Source organism: Simochromis diagramma, unplaced genomic scaffold (genome assembly GCF_900408965.1).
Source record: "Simochromis diagramma unplaced genomic scaffold, fSimDia1.1 OVJJ01000420.1, whole genome shotgun sequence".
NCBI classification, from domain to species: Eukaryota; Metazoa; Chordata; class Actinopteri; order Cichliformes; family Cichlidae; genus Simochromis; species Simochromis diagramma.
Genome location: NW_024387071.1, coordinates 67,988 through 89,049, shown reverse-complemented (window position 1 = coordinate 89,049; position 21,062 = coordinate 67,988). Strand labels below are relative to the sequence as shown.

The window sequence follows — 21,062 nt, the reverse complement described above, 5'->3', positions numbered from 1 at the left end:
ACTCCTATGGTGAAGAGGAACCCCCCCACGAAGAAGGTGATAAGGGTGTGGTCTGAGGAATGCACTGAGGCCTTAAGAGACTGTTTTGAATGCACAGACTGGCAGAAACTCTGCAAGCCTCATGGTGAGGACATCGACGCCCTCACTCACTGCATCACGGACTACATTAATTTCTGTGTTGAGAACACTGTGCCTACCAAGAAGATACAGTGTTTCTCAAACAATAAACCGTGGGTCACTCCAGAACTGAAGGCCCTGCTGAACAACAAGAAGAGTGCTTTCTGGTCGGGAGACAAGGAGGAACTTAAGAAAGTCCAAAAGGATCTTAAATACAAGATCCAAGAAGGCAAGGAGTGCTTCAGGAGGAAGATGGAAAACCAAAACGTCAGAGAAGTCTGGAGGAACATGAAACAAATCTCTGGACATTTCCAGGACAATGGAGGAGCCACAGTGTCTGCTGGCCGGGGGTGGGCTAACAACTTGAATCTGTTTTTTAACAGATTTGACAATGGCCCACTTATCACCTCTCCCACCCCCCAGGTTCTATTAACCCCCCTCCATTTGCCGCCCCCCCCCTCCGGGTGCAATGCCATTGTCACCTGAGCTCTCCTCTCACCACAATTCTGCTTCACCCCTATCCACACATCTATCCACAACAAAGCGAGCCCCACCCCCCACTCCAGCCCAGCCTCACATCTACTTCACAGCTGATCAGGTGAGAAATCAGCTCAAGAGGACGAAGGCAAGGAAGGCAGCAGGTCCGGATGAAATCTGCTCCAGACTGCTCGGGGACTGTGCAGACCAGCTCTGTCAGGTGGCCCTGTACATCTTCAACCTGAGCCTGAGCCTGGAGAGGGTTCCTGAACTGTGGAAGACTTCCTGTGTGGTTCCGGTGCCAAAAATCGCATACCCCAGGGAGCCCAAGCACTTCAGGCCTGTTGCCTTGACTTCTCATCTGATGAAGACCATGGAAAGGCTCATCCTGCACCACCTTAAGCCACAGTGTTGGACTCCCTGCAGTTCGCCTACCGTTCTGGAATTGGGGTGGATGACGCTGTCATCTACCTCTCTCACTTAGAGCAGGCGGGGAGCACTGTGAGGATCATGTTTTTTGACTTCTCCAGTGCTTTCAACACCATCCAACCCGCACTACTGAGAGGGAAGCTGGAGGGAGCCGGAGTAGGCAAACAGCTGACTGCATGGACCATCGACTACCTTACCAACAGACCACAGTATGTGAGGCTCCATGACTGTGTGTCCGAGGTGGTAATCTGCAGCACGGGGGCGCCACAGGGCACGGTTCTCTCACCTTTCCTGTTCAGCCTTTACACTTCAGACTTCTGTTATAATTCAGACGATTGCCATATACAGAAGTTCTCAGATGATACAGCCATCATTGGATGCGTATCAGACGGGAATGATCAGGAATACAGGGGGGTCATCAGTGACTTTGTTGGCTGGTGTGAGACCAACGTACTCCAAATCAACGCCGGCAAGACAAAGGAGATGATCATAGACTTCAGAAGGAAGTCACCCCCTACAACACCGGTGAACATCCAAGGGAAAGACATTGAGATAGTGGACTCTTATAAGTACCTGGGTGTTCACCTCAACAATAAACTGGACTGGACTACAAATACAGACGTCCTGTATAAGAAGGGCCAGAGTCGACTCCACCTGCTGAGGCGACTGAGGTCCTTCGGAGTCTGCAGGACTCTGTTAAGGACATTCTATGACACTGTGGTAGCATCTGCCCTTTTCTATGCAGTGGCCTGCTGGGGGAGTGGATGCACGGACAGGGACAGGAGCAGGATTGACAAACTGGTGCGGAGGTCTAGCTCCGTGCTGGGATGTCCCCTGGAGTCTGTGGAGGTGGTTGGTGAGGGGAGGATGTTAGTAAAGCTGACATCCATCATGAACAACCCACATCACCCACTGCATAAGTATGTGAGTGGGCTGAGCAGCTCCTTTAGTCAGAGACTGAAACACCCTTGCTGCAGGAAGGAGCGCTTTCGCAGATCATTCATCCCAACAGCAGTTAGACTCTATAACTCCTCAATCACGATGTCATAAGTCACTGGACACTGTGAACATCCACGGTCACCACTTCATGCATAATGGACCTTCCATGACCTTCCAAGCTATATAGTTTATGTCTTCCATATTTCCAACTATATCCATAATCACATACTGTGTATGCTACCATTGTATATAGTGTATTATCTTACTTTTTTTCATTGATTTTACTTAATTGTATTTTTGTATTTCCTTCATATATCTGTACCTGAGCTGAGGTGACGCAAAACTTTCCCCGTTGTGGGATCAATAAAGTCTTATCTTATCTTATCTTATCTTACTTTCAACTAAACTCAGTTGAAAAGGACAAAAATGGCAGATTCTTACTTGTAGATTGTGAAATAAACAGAAATAAGATAACTCTGGTAAATATATATGGGCCCAACTATGACGACCCCTTATTCTTTAACAACTTAATTATGAAACTGGCTACAATTGATGGTCAGTATATTGTGGGTTGGAGACTTTATTTTAGTCCTAAATCGGCCTTCACCCAAAACATCTTTATTATCGAAGGCAGCAACAGCACTGAACCAAGGTATGAAGGATATAGGCATAATTGATGTGTGGCGAAACCTTCATCCAGGCCAGAGGGACTTCTCCTTTTTTTTCACCAGTACATAACACACATTCTAGAATTGATATGTTTTCTGTACCACAAAATATGATGGTGACGGTGATAGATTGCTCCTACTTAGCAGCCACTTTTTCGGACCATAATCCCATCAAACTCTCTTTGGCTACTAACATGTCACAACCTACAACCTGCAGGTGGAGATTTAAAAATTACATGCTAGGAGACCCTGACTTCATCTCATATATGAACACTAATATTGAAATATTCCTAGATGCTAATTCAAATTCCTCTTCACATGCCAATATCTGTGAAGCTATATGAGAGGTATGGTTATGTCATATGGTGCCAACAAGGTTAAAAAAAATTAGAGAGAAGATAACCAAATTGGAGGTTGACATTAAAAACCTGGAGCAGGAATATATTGCCACCAAAAAGGAAGAATACCTCAATACATTAACAAAAACAAGGATGCAATATGATAATTTATGCACCAGCAGAGCGGAAGCAGCCATGGCCAGAACTAGATATCACTACTACGAATTTGGAAACAAAAAGAGTGAACTAGTGGCCTGGCAAATTAAGAAAGAAACATCTGACACATTTATACAGACAATATTAACGGAAGATGGTAAACTTCTTGACGAATCAGCACCCATAAATGCAGAGTTTAAACGATTCTATGAAGATTTGTATAAAACTGAGCAAGAGGCTGACAGTACTGCTGCAAAAAGATATATAGATAGAATAACCCTTCCCAAATTACATAATGAGGACAAAGAACTGCTTGATGCAGATATATCTGAGATGGGGGTACTCCGAGCCCTCAACTGTTTACAAAATAATAAGACCCCTGGACCAGACGGATTCTCAGTCGATTATTATAAGGTTTTCTCAAATAAATTACTGGCCCCAGTCACGAATATGATTATAGAAGCTTTAGAAAATAATAAATTACCAGAATCATTGGAAATCACAACAATCACATTACTCCCAAAACCGGGCAAGAACAAACACAGATGTTACTCTTACACACCCCTCAGCCTCTTAAATGCAGATTATAAGATATTATCCAAAATAATTGCACTCAGATTGGAAGACATTATGCCTAAGATAATACACACTGACCAAACAGGCTTCATGAAAAACAGGCATCGAGCAGATAATGTACGACGTTTGCGCCATATATTGAATACTGCTCAAAAAAATCAAAACCCCATGCTAATAATTTCTATCGATGCAAATAAAGCATTTGACAGGATTGAGCCAAACTTTCTATTTTGGGCATTGGAAGCTATGGGCTTTAGAGAGAGGTTCACCCGCTATGTTAGGACAGTTTTTAATGCCCCTAGAGCCAATATCATAACAAATGATGTGCTATCAGGCACGTTCTCTTTAACCAGAGGCTGCAGACAAGGTTGTCCAAGCTTTCCCTTGCTCTTCGCTATTGTGATTGAACCACTAGCCGATGCCATTCGTACTAGTGCCTCCATATCTGGAATCAAATTTAGTACAAGTGAACATAAACTTTCTCTATACGCAGATGACCTCCTACTATACATAACGGACCCACTTAAAACAATTCCCTCCTTAATGAAATGTCTCAAAGAATACAGTGCAGCCTCAGGATACAAGTTAAACTATACCAAAAGTAAGATCATGCCATTAAATATACAAGATAGCCGTATTAGAGCTCTTACTGAACCATTACAGTGGCGTAATAATGGTTTCACGTATTTGGAGGAGCAACAGTCCAGGAATACATCAAAGATACAAAACAAAACTAGAATGGTTCGTAACACGAGTCCAAGAAAAGTTCAGGGGGTCGACCCGGAGGTCGACAGCACAGTGCCAAAACAGTTCAGGGGGCTGGCCGTGCGGACAGCAGCAGCAGCGACAGAGGAGATCCGGAGACAGGCCACGCGGAAGGCAGTGGCGGAGACAGAGCAGGTCCGGAGGCCGGCCACGCCAAACCAGCGGTGGCGACAGAGCAGGTCCGGAAGCCGACCGCGAAGCCAGCGGTGGCAAAGACCTCGTGCAGGAGGCCGACCTCGACCCCCATGACACCCAACTAGAGGCCTGGAAAGCGGCCGGCAAAAACGAGGTGGAAGCTGGACCAGGCGAAGCTGAAGCTGATGCAGACGCTGCAGGGGAAGCTGATGATGAGGACGCTGCAGGCGGTGATGCTGCAGGCGGTGATGCTGCAGGCGGTGATGCTGCAGGCGGTGATGCTGCAGGTGGTGATGCTGCAGGCGACGATGTGGACGCTGCAGGTGATGGAGCAGGTGGTGGCTGGTGAACGATCTCCCCGGAACCGTCAGTAGACATGAGGATGTGCTGGCTGGGTCCTCCAAGACCCCAAGCTGAGAAGGCGTAGTGCAGAATGGGCTCCTCGGACCCACCCGCTAACGAGGCAGGAGGCTGGACGGGCTCCACGGGCCCTCCAGCAGGGGCAGTCACAGGACCAGTGGGCACAGGGGCCCCTGGAACACACAGGCCCCTGGAACCCCTAACCCTAAACAGGAGACGGGGCTGCTAAAGACTGAGGTGCCGGTTGAAGTGAGAATGAAACTGGTGGTGGAGAAGATGGTTGAGCTACAGGTAATGAGGACACTGGAGACTGAACTGATGATAAAGCTAATGATTCCTCTAACAACTGACTGAGCGACTGATTGGGCTATGGGCTGTAACAAAGTTTGTAGTAAATCTGTTTGTGGTAGTGACTAAGTGGCTAAAGACTGAGCTATGGGTAGCGGGGCTAAAGACTGAGCTACGGGTAGCGGTGCTGATTGTGGTGGGGGTGTAAACTGAGCTGAGGGTGGCTGCTGAGCAGGGGACACTGAAAACTGAGCTGAAGGTGGCTGCTGAGCAGGGGACACTGAAAACTGAGCTGGGGACACTGGACACTGAGCTACAGGTGGCTGTTGAGCAGGTAACTGAGCTGAAGGTGGCCGGGCAGCTGCCTGAAAAAACATATCCCAAGAATAAACAGTTCCAGATGAAACAGTCTTAACTCCTGGGTCCGAAGGAACATCAGGAGCACAGTCTTTTGAACCAAGGGGAAAAAAATCGTTCTCAAAACGAATACTTTTATTTTCCCGAACAGGAGAAACACGAGCTCTAGTGTTCATGAAGCTGGCGTTCGCAGCCTTGGGGGAAACAGTCTGTTTGTCCCTTGACATAAAAGGTGAATGAAGGGAGACTCTGTCACTCACCCTAGGCGGTTGCTTGCAAAGCATCCCAGGCTCCTGCTGGAGCTGTGAGTGCTGGCGGCGCGTTCGCTGCTTCCCTGTTGAAGAGGGAGCAGCGCTGGCTGAATGTGACGAGGGAAGACTCAGCTGTGGCTGCTCCTGCTGTGATGTGGAAACGCTGGGTGAGTCGGGTGGCACGATAATAATCCCTAACATCTTGTAGAATGCTTGTGCAGGTGTAAGCTGGTTGCTCGCAGTCTCATAGTAATCCTCCCAGGACCGGCTGGAGCGTTTTCTGTGAGACCGGGGCGTCCGGGGGGAATAAGCAGGTACGTGGGCTGAAGGGTAGGCTGCTAGCGAGGAACAGCAGCACGGAGGCCCTCCAAGCGCTAGCCGGGTCCCGTCAAAAGGTGAGCTGCGCTTCCTCAGTGAGTCTGCTGGATCCATACTGGTCATGTCGTTCTGTCAGGGCAGGCGGAGAGGAGGATCCAAATGCAGGACTCGAACACTGAATTGTAACTCCAAAAAACCTCAGCTTTATTTGCTGGCAGAAAACAAAACATCAACTGAGCAATGGTACTGAACATGAAAGTACTGAACACAAAAACACACAGGCATAATCCGAAGGTACGACATGACACTGAGCAAGGGCAAACACAGGGCTAATATACACAGGGAGGTAATCAGGGAATGGAAGACAGGAGGGAGACACAGCTGGGAGAGATCAGGGCTAACGAGACAGGGAGAGCGAAGCTGGACATACTAACATAAGACACAGACCTTCACAATAAAACAGGAAACCACACTTTACCAAGACATGGGCTAGACAGAAAGGCGGACTTGACACTGAACAAAACCTACTAATACAATAATAAACCCAATATCACAAAGTAAACAGCATATAACTCATAATCCCGAGAAATACCATGAACATAAGAACTAATCCCTCACCAAGAATAAGACATATTTATAATCATAATCAAAGCACCAGAGAATAAGAAATAATCCATAATGCAAAAATAAACCAAAATATAAGAAACTCAAAATGCTGGGTAGAACCAACCCAGGACCGTGACATGACTTATACAATAACGATACATTTATTGACTTTCAACAACTAAAGGAAAAATTAAAACTTCCAAGACAAAGTTTCTTCAAATTTCTACAAAAAGGAGAGTGGGTCAAAGAGAAATCCAAAGGGGCATTCCCCGAGATACCAAAAGAAACTCCTCTTGAAACCCATCTTTGCACCAAACCATGAAAGTCAATAAAAGGAATAGCATCTTCTATATATGCTATTATCAATGAAAAGTTACCTGATCATAACAAAGTATCCATGAAAAGAAAATGGGAGACAGACCAGGGGTCCGTTCTTTGTACCTCGCTAAGTAAGTTAGCTGGATTTGATTGTTGACGATTTCGCGTGATCTTGGATCGTTCGGTTCTCCGAAGCTCATCCGGGACTTGCTGTCATAGCAACATATCCGTAAGCGTAAACCTGCTCAGGAGCAGGTTTACTTTATGTAAACAAGATTAGATCGCGGCCACTCAGGTATGTCCGCTTCATGTATACGAAAGCAACAGCGATATTTTACCACTGTTTTTCCATAAATAAATATTATCAATGTAACTAAAGATAATGCAGTACTTGATCCTTTTATTGATTCCATACAGATACATACAGGTCATTTCCTAAAAAAAGGGAAATGTACTATTAATCATTCTATTTCATGTATTTGATTATTTCAGATGTAATTCATATTTTAGAGTTGTAATTGTAAATTACGTCGTGTAATCAAGATGAGAGACCACGGCTATAAAAGCGAAGGTGGATTTGGGAAGTCTGTCGCAGCCATGTCCTGTCCGTATACGCGAGCCACCCATTGCGGAAGGTGCAAGATTGATAAGGAGAGTTTTCAGAATTCAGTGTATATTGCGGGATAGACAGGATCCTTTAGCTCAGCGCGACAGTGTGCTCATAGAGAGATATCGATTTTCCCGTGAGGGTATTATTTACTTAACCAACTTGTTGACGAGGGGGTGCAGGACCACCACCTGTCTTTTTTTGCTCTGCCCTTTTCTTGGTTGCTGTTATAAACAAACAAACAGATTATTTCAGGGTCTCTTTTCAAGAGACTAAAAGCAATATAAGTGATAAATATTACCATTCTGTAGAATATTCTTATATTTCACTTTTACTTGTTCCCATGTTCTAGTGGGTCCTGTCGTGGCTCTAATGTGAAAGAGGATATAATGTAATATAATATAATAAATTTACCCTACCGCCTACTGGTGTTGGCCAGAGGGGCCGATGGCGCGATATGGCAGCCTGGCTTCTGCCAGTCTGCCCCAGGGCAGCTGTGGCTACAACCGTAGCTTGCCTCCACCAGTGTGTGAATGTGAGAGTGAATGAATAGTGGCATTGTAAAGCGCTTTGGGTGCCTTGAAAAGCGCTATATAAATCCAATCCATTATTATTATTATTATTAAATTACTTACGAGTTTAATTTGTCAGCAACTTTCTGCCAGCCCTCTCTCCTTGCTTTTGCAGCCTTTGCAGCGGCTCGATTTCCGGTAGACGGCATGTCGGAATAGTCGCTCATCGTAGGGCTCCTACATTTATCACAACTACTTGATAATTTCTCACTACCCGCTACAAAGTGTGGACTTGTATTGATGGTATTGTGTGTCTGGTGTCATAATCTGCCAAGATGACCAGTAGAAACACCAGGAACCAGGAGCAAAAAAGAGATGAGCTCAGTGCGGCTAATGAGGCTATCATGGCTATGCTAAAGACCACGCTGGACGAGCACAAAGCCTCGCTTTCGGCAGAATTCAAGACATCCGTTCAGCGACTTGAAAACAAGCTGGACAGCACCCAAACGACTCTCAACAGCCATGACCAACGGATTACAACTTTGGAAACCATGGCCACAACTACAAACGCGGAGCTCCAGGACGTGGTGGCTAAGTTAGCGGTGGTGGCGGAGGATAACGATAAGCTGAGAGCTAGGCTAATTGACGTTGAAAGCAGGAGCCGCCACAACAATATTCGCCTCTTGGGGGTCCCTGAAAATATTGAATGGCCCAGGCCAACTGTGTTGTTTTCTCAGGTGCTTGTGGACATATTTGGAGTGGACGTTTTGAAAACGGCCCCAGAGTTGGATCGAGCCCACCGGGCGCTGGTGGCAAGACCAGGCTCCAACGCGAAACCCCCAGCGGTTGTTGTCTGTTTTCATAGCTACCAGACCCGTGAGCTTGTTGTGCGCAAAGCTCGGGAAATGCGGGTTAAACTGAAATATAAGGACACCCCCATCCATATTGTCGAGGACTATTGCCCTGAGGTGCTGGAACAACGGTCCGCTTACCGCGGAGTTATGAAGGAGTTGTATAATCTTGGACTCAAGCCTCAGCTTCGCTACCCGGCCAAACTGTTCGTTATGACTGACGAGGGGAACCGGAAGCGACTGGCGTCACCAGGCGATGCACGGCGCTACATCGCCTCACACCGTCCCCTGAGTTCTAACATTCTGGAAACCTGATCTGAGGGTCAGGGTTGGCTCCTGCCACTTCCGTAGAAGGGCTCATGACACTTTAGTTTGATGTTTGGTACCTAGAGGACAGCATGGTTTGAGTAATTCTAACCTCATTGTTTTTTCTGTTTTTCTCTCATTTTCCTTTACAATACCCCTGTTTATACTTTGTTATAATGCCACCATTGGCACGCTAGTCTGCTACGTACACATATATGTATATACTGTTTTACTTTATATAAACACACATTCTTTCATTATTATTGCCTCTCCTACAGTTTGATTCCTGCCATGTACAAATGGAGGACAACAATACCTCAGCCTGCCTTTTTTGCGCTTTTCTTCTGTCCGTTTTTGTATAGTAAGATACATCCTAGTTCCTCAGTTTTTTCTAGCAGAATATTGACAAGGCATATTTTCATAGTGAGACCTTGCTGCCACAGGGAAGCAAGCCATTTGATAAGAGTTGTGATGGCGAAGTCTTCACACGGGAATGGTTACACCCTGCTGTGCAATGGACACTTGCAAGTTTTGTTTTCGGGGGTTTCCAGGTCCAATTTATGTTGTTCGATCTGCATGTATGTATTGCCTTGTTTTATGTTTTTTTTTTGTTGTTGTTGTTGTTGTTGTTGTTGTTGTTGTTGTTGTTGTGTCTTATTTATTTTATTTTATTTTATTTATTTATTTTTCTTTCTGTTTTTTTTTCCCCTGTTCTGTTCACAGTCTACTACCTCAAATACAGACACCAGCTTTCCCCTGGCCACTGTCAACTTGTCAAATCAAAGACCTGTCTGAATATATTAAGGTATGTCGAGCACAATCAATGGTCTTAGAATTGTCTCCTGGAATGTGAGAGGGGTGGGGAATGCAACCAAAGTTAACAAAGTTATGGCGCATTTACAGCAGCTTAAAGGAGATGTGTTTTTTCTTCAAGAGACACATCTCTGCAACAGAGAAGTGAGGTGACTCAAGAGAAACTGGATCGGCAATATATATCATTCCAAATTTAACGCCAAGGCTAGAGGGACAGCCATACTTATTTGTAATCATATTCTGTTTGAGCAACATAAAGTTATTGCTGATCCAGATGGCCGTTTCACATTTGTGTCAGGAAACTTGCAGGGCTCACTTGTGATACTGGCTAGCGTGTACGGGCCGAACTGGGATGACGACTCTTTTATAGCTAAACTTTTCTCTTCACTTCCAAATTTGGAAAACTATCATCTTATTATTGGAGGTGATTTTAACTTGGTTCAGGACACTCTGCTGGATAGATCGTCAACTAAGGCCTGTTCCCTGAATAAATCTGCTAAAACCCTAGAATTTTTCAAAACTCAGCTGGGGATTGTGGATCCATGGCGACATGCGAATCCCACTACTAAGGCATTTTCCTTTTTCTCTCATCCCCACCGTACATATACACGTATAGACTTTTTTCTTGTTGATATTAGGTTTCTCTGTAAAATTAGCCATTGTCAGTATCATGCTATCGCCATTTCAGATCATTCACCAGTTTCTTTTGATGTGGTATTAGCGACCCCGTCTCGACCCATTAAACATTGGAGATTTAACTCTAGCCTGTTGATAAGGGATGACTACACACATTTTTTGAGATCACAGTTCTCACTTTTCCTTGAGTTGAACGATTCTACTGAAGTGTCAAGAGGTGTATTATGGGAAACGTCGAAAGCCTACATGAGAGGCCAGCTTATAGGATTTGTGTCAAATTTAAAGAAGAAAGAGTGAACTTACACGTCCAGTTTATTGAATAAGATCAAAGATCTAGATGGCAGATATGCATCAAACCCAGATCCTAACCTCTATACAGAACGTGTGAAAGTTCAAGCCAGTCTCAATTTAACCACCACCGCAACAGCTATGGTTCAATTAATTAAGACTAAGCAACGCTTTTTTGAATCTGGCGACAAGGCAGGGAAACTTCTGGCTTATCAAGCCCGTGCCGAAGCAACCTCCAAGCTAATCCCAAAGGTCAAGTCTGCTGCTGGTGACATAATATCAGACCCAGAGGGAATTAATGAAGTATTTGTAAGTTTCTATTCCAATCTGTATACTTCAAGCTCTCCCCCTCTATCAGAAGAAACTCTCCAAAATATACATTTTCCAAGAATAGATAGAGATCTGACGAAAGGATTAGGGGGACCTATTACTGTAGTAGAGGTACAAGAAGCCATTAAATCCTTAAACACAGGTAAATCGCCGGGCCCTGACGGTTACTCTGCAGAATACTATAAAGTCAATTCTGATCTTATGGCACCGTTGTTGAAAGATATGTATAATGAAGCCTTTTCAAAATGTCAATTACCCAAGACTTTGTCCGAAGCTACTATTTGTTTAATCTTGAAAAAGGATAAGGATCCTCTGTTGTGCAGTAGTTACAGACCAATTTCTCTTTTAAATATTGATTTTAAAATACTATCTAAAATCCTTGCACTTAGGCTACAACGTGTTCTGTCACAAATTATCGCCTTTGACCAGACGGGGTTTATGGCCGGCAGGCACTCATATGACAATTCAAGACGCCTCTTGAATATTATCCATACATCGTGCAACTCAATTCCAGAGGTTGTGGTATCTCTTGACGCGGAGAAAGCTTTCGACCGCGTCGAGTGGAGCTTTCTCTATGAGGTGATGGATAGGTTTGGCTTGGGGGCTGACTTTATTCTCTGGGTTAAGCTACTATATTCCTCGCCATCCACCTGTATTCGTACTAACAATAACCTGTCTTTGCCTTTTCCACTTGAGAGGGGCACTAGGCAAGGGTGCCCTCTCTCACCCCTCCTATTCGCCATTGCTATCGAGCCTCTTGCAATATGGCTGCGTTCAGAGGATAGATTTAAAGGCATTACAAGGTTCGGTGTGACTCACAAACTCTCCCTTTATGCAGATGACTTGCTCCTGTATATTTCTGACCCTCTAAACTCATTCCCGGTGCTTTTTGACATACTGGACCAATATGGTACACTGTCAGGATATAAGGTCAATTATCAAAAAAGTGAGTTGCAACCCCTTAATTCCCTGGCCAGAGCTCTTCCCCACTCAATAGTGCCTTTTAAGTGGACAGAAACCGGATTTAGATATTTGGGGGTTTTTATTTCCTCTTCTATACATAAAATGATGAGGGAGAATTTTCTATCCCTACTAGAAAATGTTGGGAAAGATTGTGACCGTTTGACTTCTCTACCATTGTCAGTGGCAGGGAGAGTTAACCTGATAAAGATGAGTGTCCTCCCAAAATTCTTGTATCTTTTTCAACATGTCCTGATTTTTCTTACCAAGGCATTTTTTGACAAGTTAGAAAAGATTCTGTCACATTTCATATGGGGAGGGAAACAAGCTAGAATTCGCAAATCTATTCTTCAGTCCTCTAAAAGTGATGGTGGTCTTGGTCTGCCCAATTTTAGACACTACTATTGGGCAGCTAACATACAAAAACTTTTACAATGGGTTCATAACGACCCCCCTGTAACAGCCTGGGTACAAATGGAAACTGCATCTAGCTGTTACTCATTATCATCAATACTCAGCTCACCACTCCCTTTTTCTCCAACCTTTGTTGGGGATAATCCAATAGCTAAGGAAACAGTAACTATTTGGCGACAGTTCAGAAAATACTTCGGGCTACTTGGACCGTCTTTGCTAACACCTTTATCAAAAAATTGTAATTTTGCACCTTCAAACACTGATGCGGCCTTTAGTAGTTGGAAAGATAACGGACTTAGGACTGTTAAGGACTTGTACAGTCAGGACACCTTTCTATCTTTTGCTGACCTATCGTCCAAATACGACCTGCCTAATTCCAACTTTTTTCGCTATCTTCAGGCTAGAAATTTTGTAAAAACGCAGTTCCCTCACTTTCCCAATCGGCCTCCAGAAACAAATCTGGATATCATCCTGCAGACGAACCCTCATCAAAACAGACTGATATCAGTCTTGTATAAAATACTAGATGCTTTGGTCCCCAAATCCATTTCTCATATTAAGCTAAGATGGGAGGAAGAGCTTCAGACAACCCTGCCAGAACAGCAGTGGGATTGTGCTTTGAAATTGATTCACTCGTCTTCAATTTGTGCTCGTCATGCTTTGATTCAGTGCAAGGTGGTCTATAAAGTACACTATACAAACGCAAAATTATCTAAAATCTATCCAACCATCAGTGATGCCTGTAGCAGATGTGGACTATCGCCTGCCAACCATGTCCACATGTTTTGGTCATGTTCGAAACTGAGTGCATTTTGGAGGAATATATTCGACACACTTAGCCGAGCATATGGCCAGACTGTCCTTCCTAACCCACTCTCTGCAATTTTTGGCATTCCTCCCGACTTGAATTTATCTGGTCCCCTCAAACAGGCCCTAGCCTTTACCACTTTACTGGCCCGGAGGCTTATTCTGTTGAAGTGGAAGCTTCCCCACCCCCCAACTCATGACCATTGGGTGAGAGATGTACTCTTTAACTTAAAGCTGGAAAAACTTAGATTCTCTCTAAAAGGTTCTATTAGGGAATTTAATAAAATCTGGAAATCATTTCTCCTGCTGGTCGACACTATTACTTTACTTCCTGAGTCTGAAGTGAACTGAGCGAAGCTATATTATAATGTTTTTTTTTTTTTTTTTAAATCTTAATTATACTTTATCTATTTGTTTTTCCTTTTGTTTTGTTTGGTCCTTTCTCTGCTATTGTTTTCTTTGCTTTTGTTTTGTTTGTTTTTGTTTGTCTGTTTGGTTACGGGGCGGGGGGGAGAGGGGGGGGAGTTGTGGTTGTTGTTGTTTTTTGGGGGTTATGCTTGTTATGTGTATGGGTCCTGAGGTGTTGTTGTTTTTTTTGTTGTTTTTTTTTTGGGTTTTTGTGTGTGTGTGTGTGTGTGTGTGTGTGTGTGTGTGTGTGTGTGTGTGTGTGTGTGTGGGCAGAAACTGGTTTTCTGCAGTGTTTTGTTTATTGTAGACCTGGTAGGGGGAGAATTTGGGTTGGGGGGTTGGAGGGTATAATGGACATACCACTGTTCTGAAATCAAGATTGACTTAGCTGTTGCTAACTTTGTATGTCATTGTTGAAATTAATAAAACAAAGTTGAAATAAACACTGAAACTCCTGAAATCCCTCAATCAAGAGTTCTTGATCTGCTGCCGAAAAAAAAACCGAGCGCGCTCCTTCGACATTTTCGCCGACCAATCAAAGGGTTGCCGATCAATGTTTCTACTATCGATGCGTAGCCCCTGTTAAGCCACCCAGTGATCTCACATTACTTCATCCAGCTATACTAATCGTCAACAACAGGTGTGTTCGAAGAACCGGAATAGGGAGCTCAAAGTTAGCGCGATGATTTGATCTTGGATGTGTCATTTGATCTTGGATGTAGTAAGCGAGGTACGAAGAACGGACCCCTGGGCTATGTCTATGAAGAGGTAGAATGACACCACTTATTGGAACAGGCACAGACCATGTTAATTTCTACAAAACACAGGCAAATACAATTTAACATACTCCATAGGATATATTACACCCCTTACAGGTTACATAAAATTGATAGTAATTATTCCCCCAGATGCTTGAGATGTAAGCTGACAGATGGCGATCTACTACACATGCTATGGAATTGCCCAGTGATAGAAGAATTTTGGAGGCCATTGAAATAATCTCAAGGGTAATGGGGATCCAAATTGAACTGGACCCAAAACTATGGATTCTAGGTGACACAGGTTCTATCAATTACCATAAGAAATATTTTATTTTACTTGCGAGTACAGCAGTGAAAAAATGTATTCTGCTACATTGGAAATCTGAAAATTCTCCAACATTGAGAGACTGCATTAATGAGCTAGTGTCCTACTGCACACCTGAGAAGATATCGTATAGTGTAAAAGGGAAGTATGGAACCTTTGGAAAAATCTGGGGCCCCTTCCTGGCAGTACTACCATCTCTGGACCTAACAGATCATAGAGGTGACGCAAACCCCCCTGGGTCTGCTTTGAGTTGATCCCCGGTTGGGCTTTCCTGACTCGACTTTCTGAATGCTGTGGTTTTATTGTGGGGGGAGCTGATTCCTGTGCATGGGAGTTTCTATAGATAGGTGTAAATATGGGCTGTCTGGATATACAAATGTGAGGTTGAGAGCCATACAGGGGTAGAGGGATGGGGGGAGGGTGGGAGGAGTTCGCATGATGTGTTTTGTGCTTTTTGTTTTTTGCTGACTTTTTTGAGTTCTTGTTTTTGCCCTTTTTTTGTTCTAATTCTTTCTGTAATTACCAATGTCATTATATTATTATTATTATTATTGTTATTTTCATTATGTTATTACTTTTTGTGTTTGGTTTTCAGATGTCTGAGGTTATCCTTGAATGGAATGGATATAAGAGTGTGCACCTAGAAGTGCTCCTGTGGTCACGATGGCCTGCCATGTTGTGATTAGTTGTAGATGTTTGCTGTGTGCCATAGCTGTGAGCTTTTTGTTTGTTTGTTCACTTTGTTTCTTTGTTTTTCAATTTAAAAATGAAAATAAATCTTATAAAAAAATATGTGCACTGAAGGACATATCCTGGTCAAAAATGACTCCAAGGTTCCTCACAGTGTTACTGGAGGTCACGATAATGCCATCCAGAGTAAGCATTTGGTTAGATAACATATTTCTAAGATTTTCAACGGCTGAATACAATATTCTCAGTTTTATCCGAATTAAGAAGCAGAAATCCAGGTCTTTTAGTCTTTAAGACATTCCTGCAGTTTAACTAATTGGCATGTGTTATCTTGCTTCATGCATAGATAGAGCTGGGTGTCAGCTGCATAGCACTGAAAATGTGTGCTATGTCTTCTAATGATACTGCCTAAGGGAAGCATGTATTATGTAAAGAGAATTGGTCCTACCACTAAACTTCTTGGAACACCATAGGAAATCTCAGTGTGTGAAGAGGACTCTCCATTTACATGAACAAATTGGAGTCTATCAGACAGATATGACACAAAGGACTGCAGTGCAGTACCTGTAATACCTACAGCATACTTTAATCACTCTAATTGAATATTATGGTCAACAGTATCGGACGCTGCACTGAGGTCTAGCAGGACAAGCACAGAGATGAGTCCACTGTCAGAGGCCATACTGCGATGGACTCTGAAACTGAAACTTCCTCTGCAGATGATCAGTTAGCTGTTTGACAACTACTCTTTCAAGAATTTTTGATATGAAAGGAAGGTTGGAGATTGGCCTGTATTTAGCTAAGACAGCTGGGTCTGGACAAGGCTTTCTGAGTAAAGGTTTAACTACTGCCAGCTTTAAGGCCTGTGGCACATAGCAGATTATTAGAGGAAGGTTGGTCATATTTAAGATTTGAAGGAATAATTAATGGCAGGACTTCTTTGAGCAGTTTTGTAGGAATGGGGTCTAAAAGACACTTTGATGGTTTGGAGGAAGTAATTATTGAAGTTAATTCAGAAAGCTCAATTGGAGAAAAAGATTCTACATGGATATCAATGGTACACAAAGTTGCTGGAGATAATGTTACAACTGTGAGATGATTGTGATTATTATTTCTCTCTAATGGTTAAAATTTTATTTGTAAAGAAGTTCAAGAATTCATTACATGTTAGCGCTAAAGGAATAGTTGGGTCAACTTTTTGTCAGCCTGGCTACAGTGCTGAAGAGAAACCTAGGGTTGTTTTTGTTTTCTTCAATCAGTGATGAGTAGTAAGATGTTCTGGCTTTGCAGAGAGCTTTCTTATAAAGCAACAAACTATTTCTCCATTCGCCAAATGATGATCTTCTAAATTTGTGTCATCCCATTTCCCATCCCAAGACCAATTGTCTGTATGATCAACTTGGTCACCTCTAACATCTCTAAGTTCCTGGCTTCGATCCTCAACCCGCTGGTAGGCAGCTCTGAACACCACATCCAGACCAACTTGGATTTTGTTGAGAAGGTGTGAGATGTCATTATGGAGGCAGATGAAACCATGGTCTCGTACGATGTTACATCTCTACCTCCAACTGAAGCGTTGGAGGTAGTTTGTAAGAAATTACAGGATGACCCCAACCTCAGCAACAGGACCACTCTCAGCATCAAATGTGTCAGCTTTTGTAACTCTGTCTTCATTCCACCAATTTCACATACAAGGGTTAGTTCTCCAGGCAGGAACATGGGTGTGCCTTGGGTTCCGCAGTTTCACCTATCACTGCCAATTTGTACACGGAAGAAGCGGAAAGAGATGGCTTTGCTATCCTACCCTGGAACACCACCAAGTCATTTTTTCAGGTACGTGGATGACACCTGGGTGAAAATCAAATCTTGGGATGTACCACATTTCATGGATCACAATAACTCGGAGGACCGACACATGAAATTCACCAGGGAGGATATGAAAAGTGGCGGGTTAGCCTTCTTAGACTCTGAGATTTCCATCAGTAATGGGGGACATCTAAAAGCTGATGTGTACCGCAAATCTACGCATATGGATCAGTATTTCAGGTTTGCCATTAGTGAGAATGATTTATGTGTAAAGAATACATGATCAAAAACAAATGCCTATAAACATAAACTGTTATAACATGACCTATCAAACCTGCCAGACTGTTTCATGTTGTAACCTTTTAAAATCTCACAGAGTCCTACAATATAGAGGAACTGAAACCACGACTGCGCCTGCCAGTTCCTGTCATCTCACAAGAAAGACATGTTCTGGAAGGACAGAATATAGGAAATCACATGAAAATTGCTTCTATGTGTCCTAATATGGTTGTCATTGTGCACCATAAATCTTCTAGCCGATTAGAAGATTTATTTTCAGCTTTGCTAATTTCCACTGCAAGTATAGCGAGCTACAAATTCCTGTTTTTATAGTTCAGCAAGACGATCACACTCGTTAAAGGGTCACACCATAAATGGTGACAGGAAGTGACACACACACACACACAGGCGTATACTTTACACACACACGCCTGCTTAAGACAGTCATGTGTATTTGTAATTGCATATTCATGTATGAACTGCCTGTGCTCAATAAAAGAAGCGGTACCGGGAGTCCATTCCGAGATTGGCTGGGTTCAAATGAAGGGAACAGTTCTCAACCTTGGCCGGCCTCCCTCGCAAGTGTAAATACAAAAGAGCTCTGTCTTGTGTGTTGTTTTGCCATGCAGCTGTTGGTCTTGTGTTCCAGTGGGGGTTTTATGCTTTAACAAACCCAACACCTGGTTTTGCCAGAGGTTTCTTCCTGTTACAAGGGAGTTTTTCCTTTCATCTGTTGCCAAATAGCTTGCTTATAGGGCATCATATGATTGTTGGGTTTTTCTCAGTATTTATTATTGTACGATCTACAGTGCAATATAAAGCGCCTTGAGGTGACTGTTGTTGTGATTTGGCGCTATTTAAATAAAACGGAAATGAATTGAATTGAAAATAAATTGCCTTAGTGCCACCTTTCAGAGAAAATGAGGTTGATTCTTACTTTAATGCCTTTGAGCATGTCACAACCACTTTCAAATATGTTTGGAATTTATTATTGCAATACAAATTGGTGGGGTACCATACAAACTCCACACAGAAAGGCCCTGGCCAGATTTTATGTTTGCTTCAAACTCACTTTTGCATGCTTGTTGTAGTTGTTCCACAAAATAACTGCAGAGCATCACTAGTTCATTCGGGTTAACTGGCTTCTTCTTCTTCAATAAATTTTCAGCATCTACAAAGAAAAGACACTCAATCACAATATTTCACATGGTAAATAAAATACACATAATAATACTATTTATTTAAAAAAAATGGGGAAAAAAAAGATTTGTTTCTGAACTCATCAAATGAATGAGTGTAGCCATACATACACTGAAAACAATCTCGTGTTACCAAAGGCCTTAATTTTCCAAGGACTTTAATCACATCTTCTGTCATCTGCAATTAAAAAACATGAAAATGTAAACATGAATTTAATAACAAACCTAAGCAACTTGTAACAGTGCTGACAGTTTAGTGTTTTCATTTTATGGGTAAAGTTTGATTGTGTTTGAGAGACGTGATGCTTAACCCTTGCTGCTCCTTTTTACTCAGGAGTCCAAACTGTAGGTCAGTTTTCAGATTTCTGATAACAAAACTTTGGATGTGAAAGCAGTTACATTAAGATCAAAGTTTGTGATAAAGGATTTAAATATTATTTAGGGCAGTTGGACATGAACTAATTTGTTCGAAGATATAAGGAAACTGACTGTTATAAAAACAGTACCAGTAAACCTTCAATTTAAAATTTGTATTTACATGTACTGAAATCCCTTCTATTTTCAATAGTTCAAATGTAAAAGTTTTTTTTAATTTTTTTTCTCTCTGAAGGACCTGCTGTGTGCACTTTATTGAATGTCGTTTAAAATGTTTCTGACTTTGCTAATAAAAATATGGTAATGATTTTTAACAATGTCTTGATTCATGCTCAGTCATCCAGGTAAGAAAATCCCAAAAGGTTGATTCTGCTCATCTGGACGTAGCATTGTCAGTGGGAGAAAGGTTTCATCACTCATCCAAGTGACTTCTAAAGTCTCAGCTGACTGCAGGTTTTAATGACATTGTTGCACATAACCTGCTGAGCTCTGATAGGTAACTCAAGCTGGCCTGCACTGGTCTAGCTTACTTTATGTGTTACATAATTAAAACTAACCTAACATCAGAAGGGATTGTATAAGCCAAACTAAAAAGACATTAAAGCATCATCAAATAGTTTTCCTGCTGGTGACATATCTGGTTCATTATGGAACCAGATAAAACCATGGTCTCGTACGATGTTACATTTCTCTTCACTTGTGTTCCAGTCAATGGAGTGTTGGAAAGGTTGCTTTTAGATGTGACTTCTTTAGATATTTACAAGTGTGGGACCATATCCAAAGGGCTATAACAATACATAATAATCAAACTGTCTCTAACTGTGAAAAGCAGATATTTGAGCCAAATCTCAGAACTTCTATAAAAATTTGTCATGACCTGTTAACAGAATTTGGGGTGACGGACACAACTAATTTGAAGAGGGCTGGGGAAAGGAATTATATATAGAGATTAGTGACAAGGCCTGGGACGAAGTCTGGGAGAACGCTAAATCTCTGAGCGTCTGTAATAAAGTAAAGGCAATCCAAATTAAAATTCTACACAGAGCTGACATATCACCTTCTCAACGCCATAAATACAATTCAGACCTTTCTCCACGGTGCCCTAAATGTAAAATAGAGGTGGGCAACCTCATGCACTCTCTGTGGTCCTGCTGGAAAATATAAGAATTTTGGTTTGTCATGAAGTGTGAACTGGATAAGATTTTACCACTGACACTGAATGCAATCCAATATGCATTTGGATTGGCAAATGACAAGATTAGGGGGACGTTTGGAAAGCAGCTCTACGCACTATTAATGTTCTGTGCAAGGAAATATGTCCTTTTGAACTGGATCACATTCACTACCCCATCTAGGATTCAGTGGCACTGGACGGTACTGGAATATGTGTCCCTAGATTTCCTATTATCTCATAACCGAAGTTTGTGGATTTTCTATTTATTTATTTGTATTCTTCAGCCGGGTTGTTTGTTTTGTTTTATCTCTTTTATTTTGTTCTGTTCTGTTGGTTTTGTGTTGTTTAATGATGGTGTCAGTGTAAAGTTAAAAGCTCAATAAATACACTGAAGACAATAAAAACATGTCAACTACAAATGTG

The 21,062-nt window shown here is 42.6% G+C and overlaps 1 protein-coding gene across 4 annotated transcripts in view; it reads right to left on the bottom strand.

Annotated features, from left to right (window-relative positions):
* Window positions 1-5,181: 5,181 nt before the first annotated feature.
* The window catches only part of LOC120742201 (proline-rich protein 36-like), a 35,233-nt gene continuing 19,352 nt past the window's right edge, over window positions 5,182-21,062 (bottom strand). For all 4 annotated transcript variants that reach the window (XM_040045363.1, XM_040045364.1, XM_040045362.1 and 1 more), the window contains 3 exons: window positions 19,202-19,268; window positions 18,964-19,062; window positions 5,182-6,385 (listed from right to left, as the gene is read on the bottom strand). In XM_040045363.1, the coding sequence (XP_039901297.1) occupies window positions 5,374-6,297 (924 nt within the window). In that variant the 5' untranslated portion in view covers window positions 6,298-6,385; window positions 18,964-19,062; window positions 19,202-19,268 and the 3' untranslated portion in view covers window positions 5,182-5,373. The remainder of the gene's footprint in view (window positions 6,386-18,963; window positions 19,063-19,201; window positions 19,269-21,062) is intronic.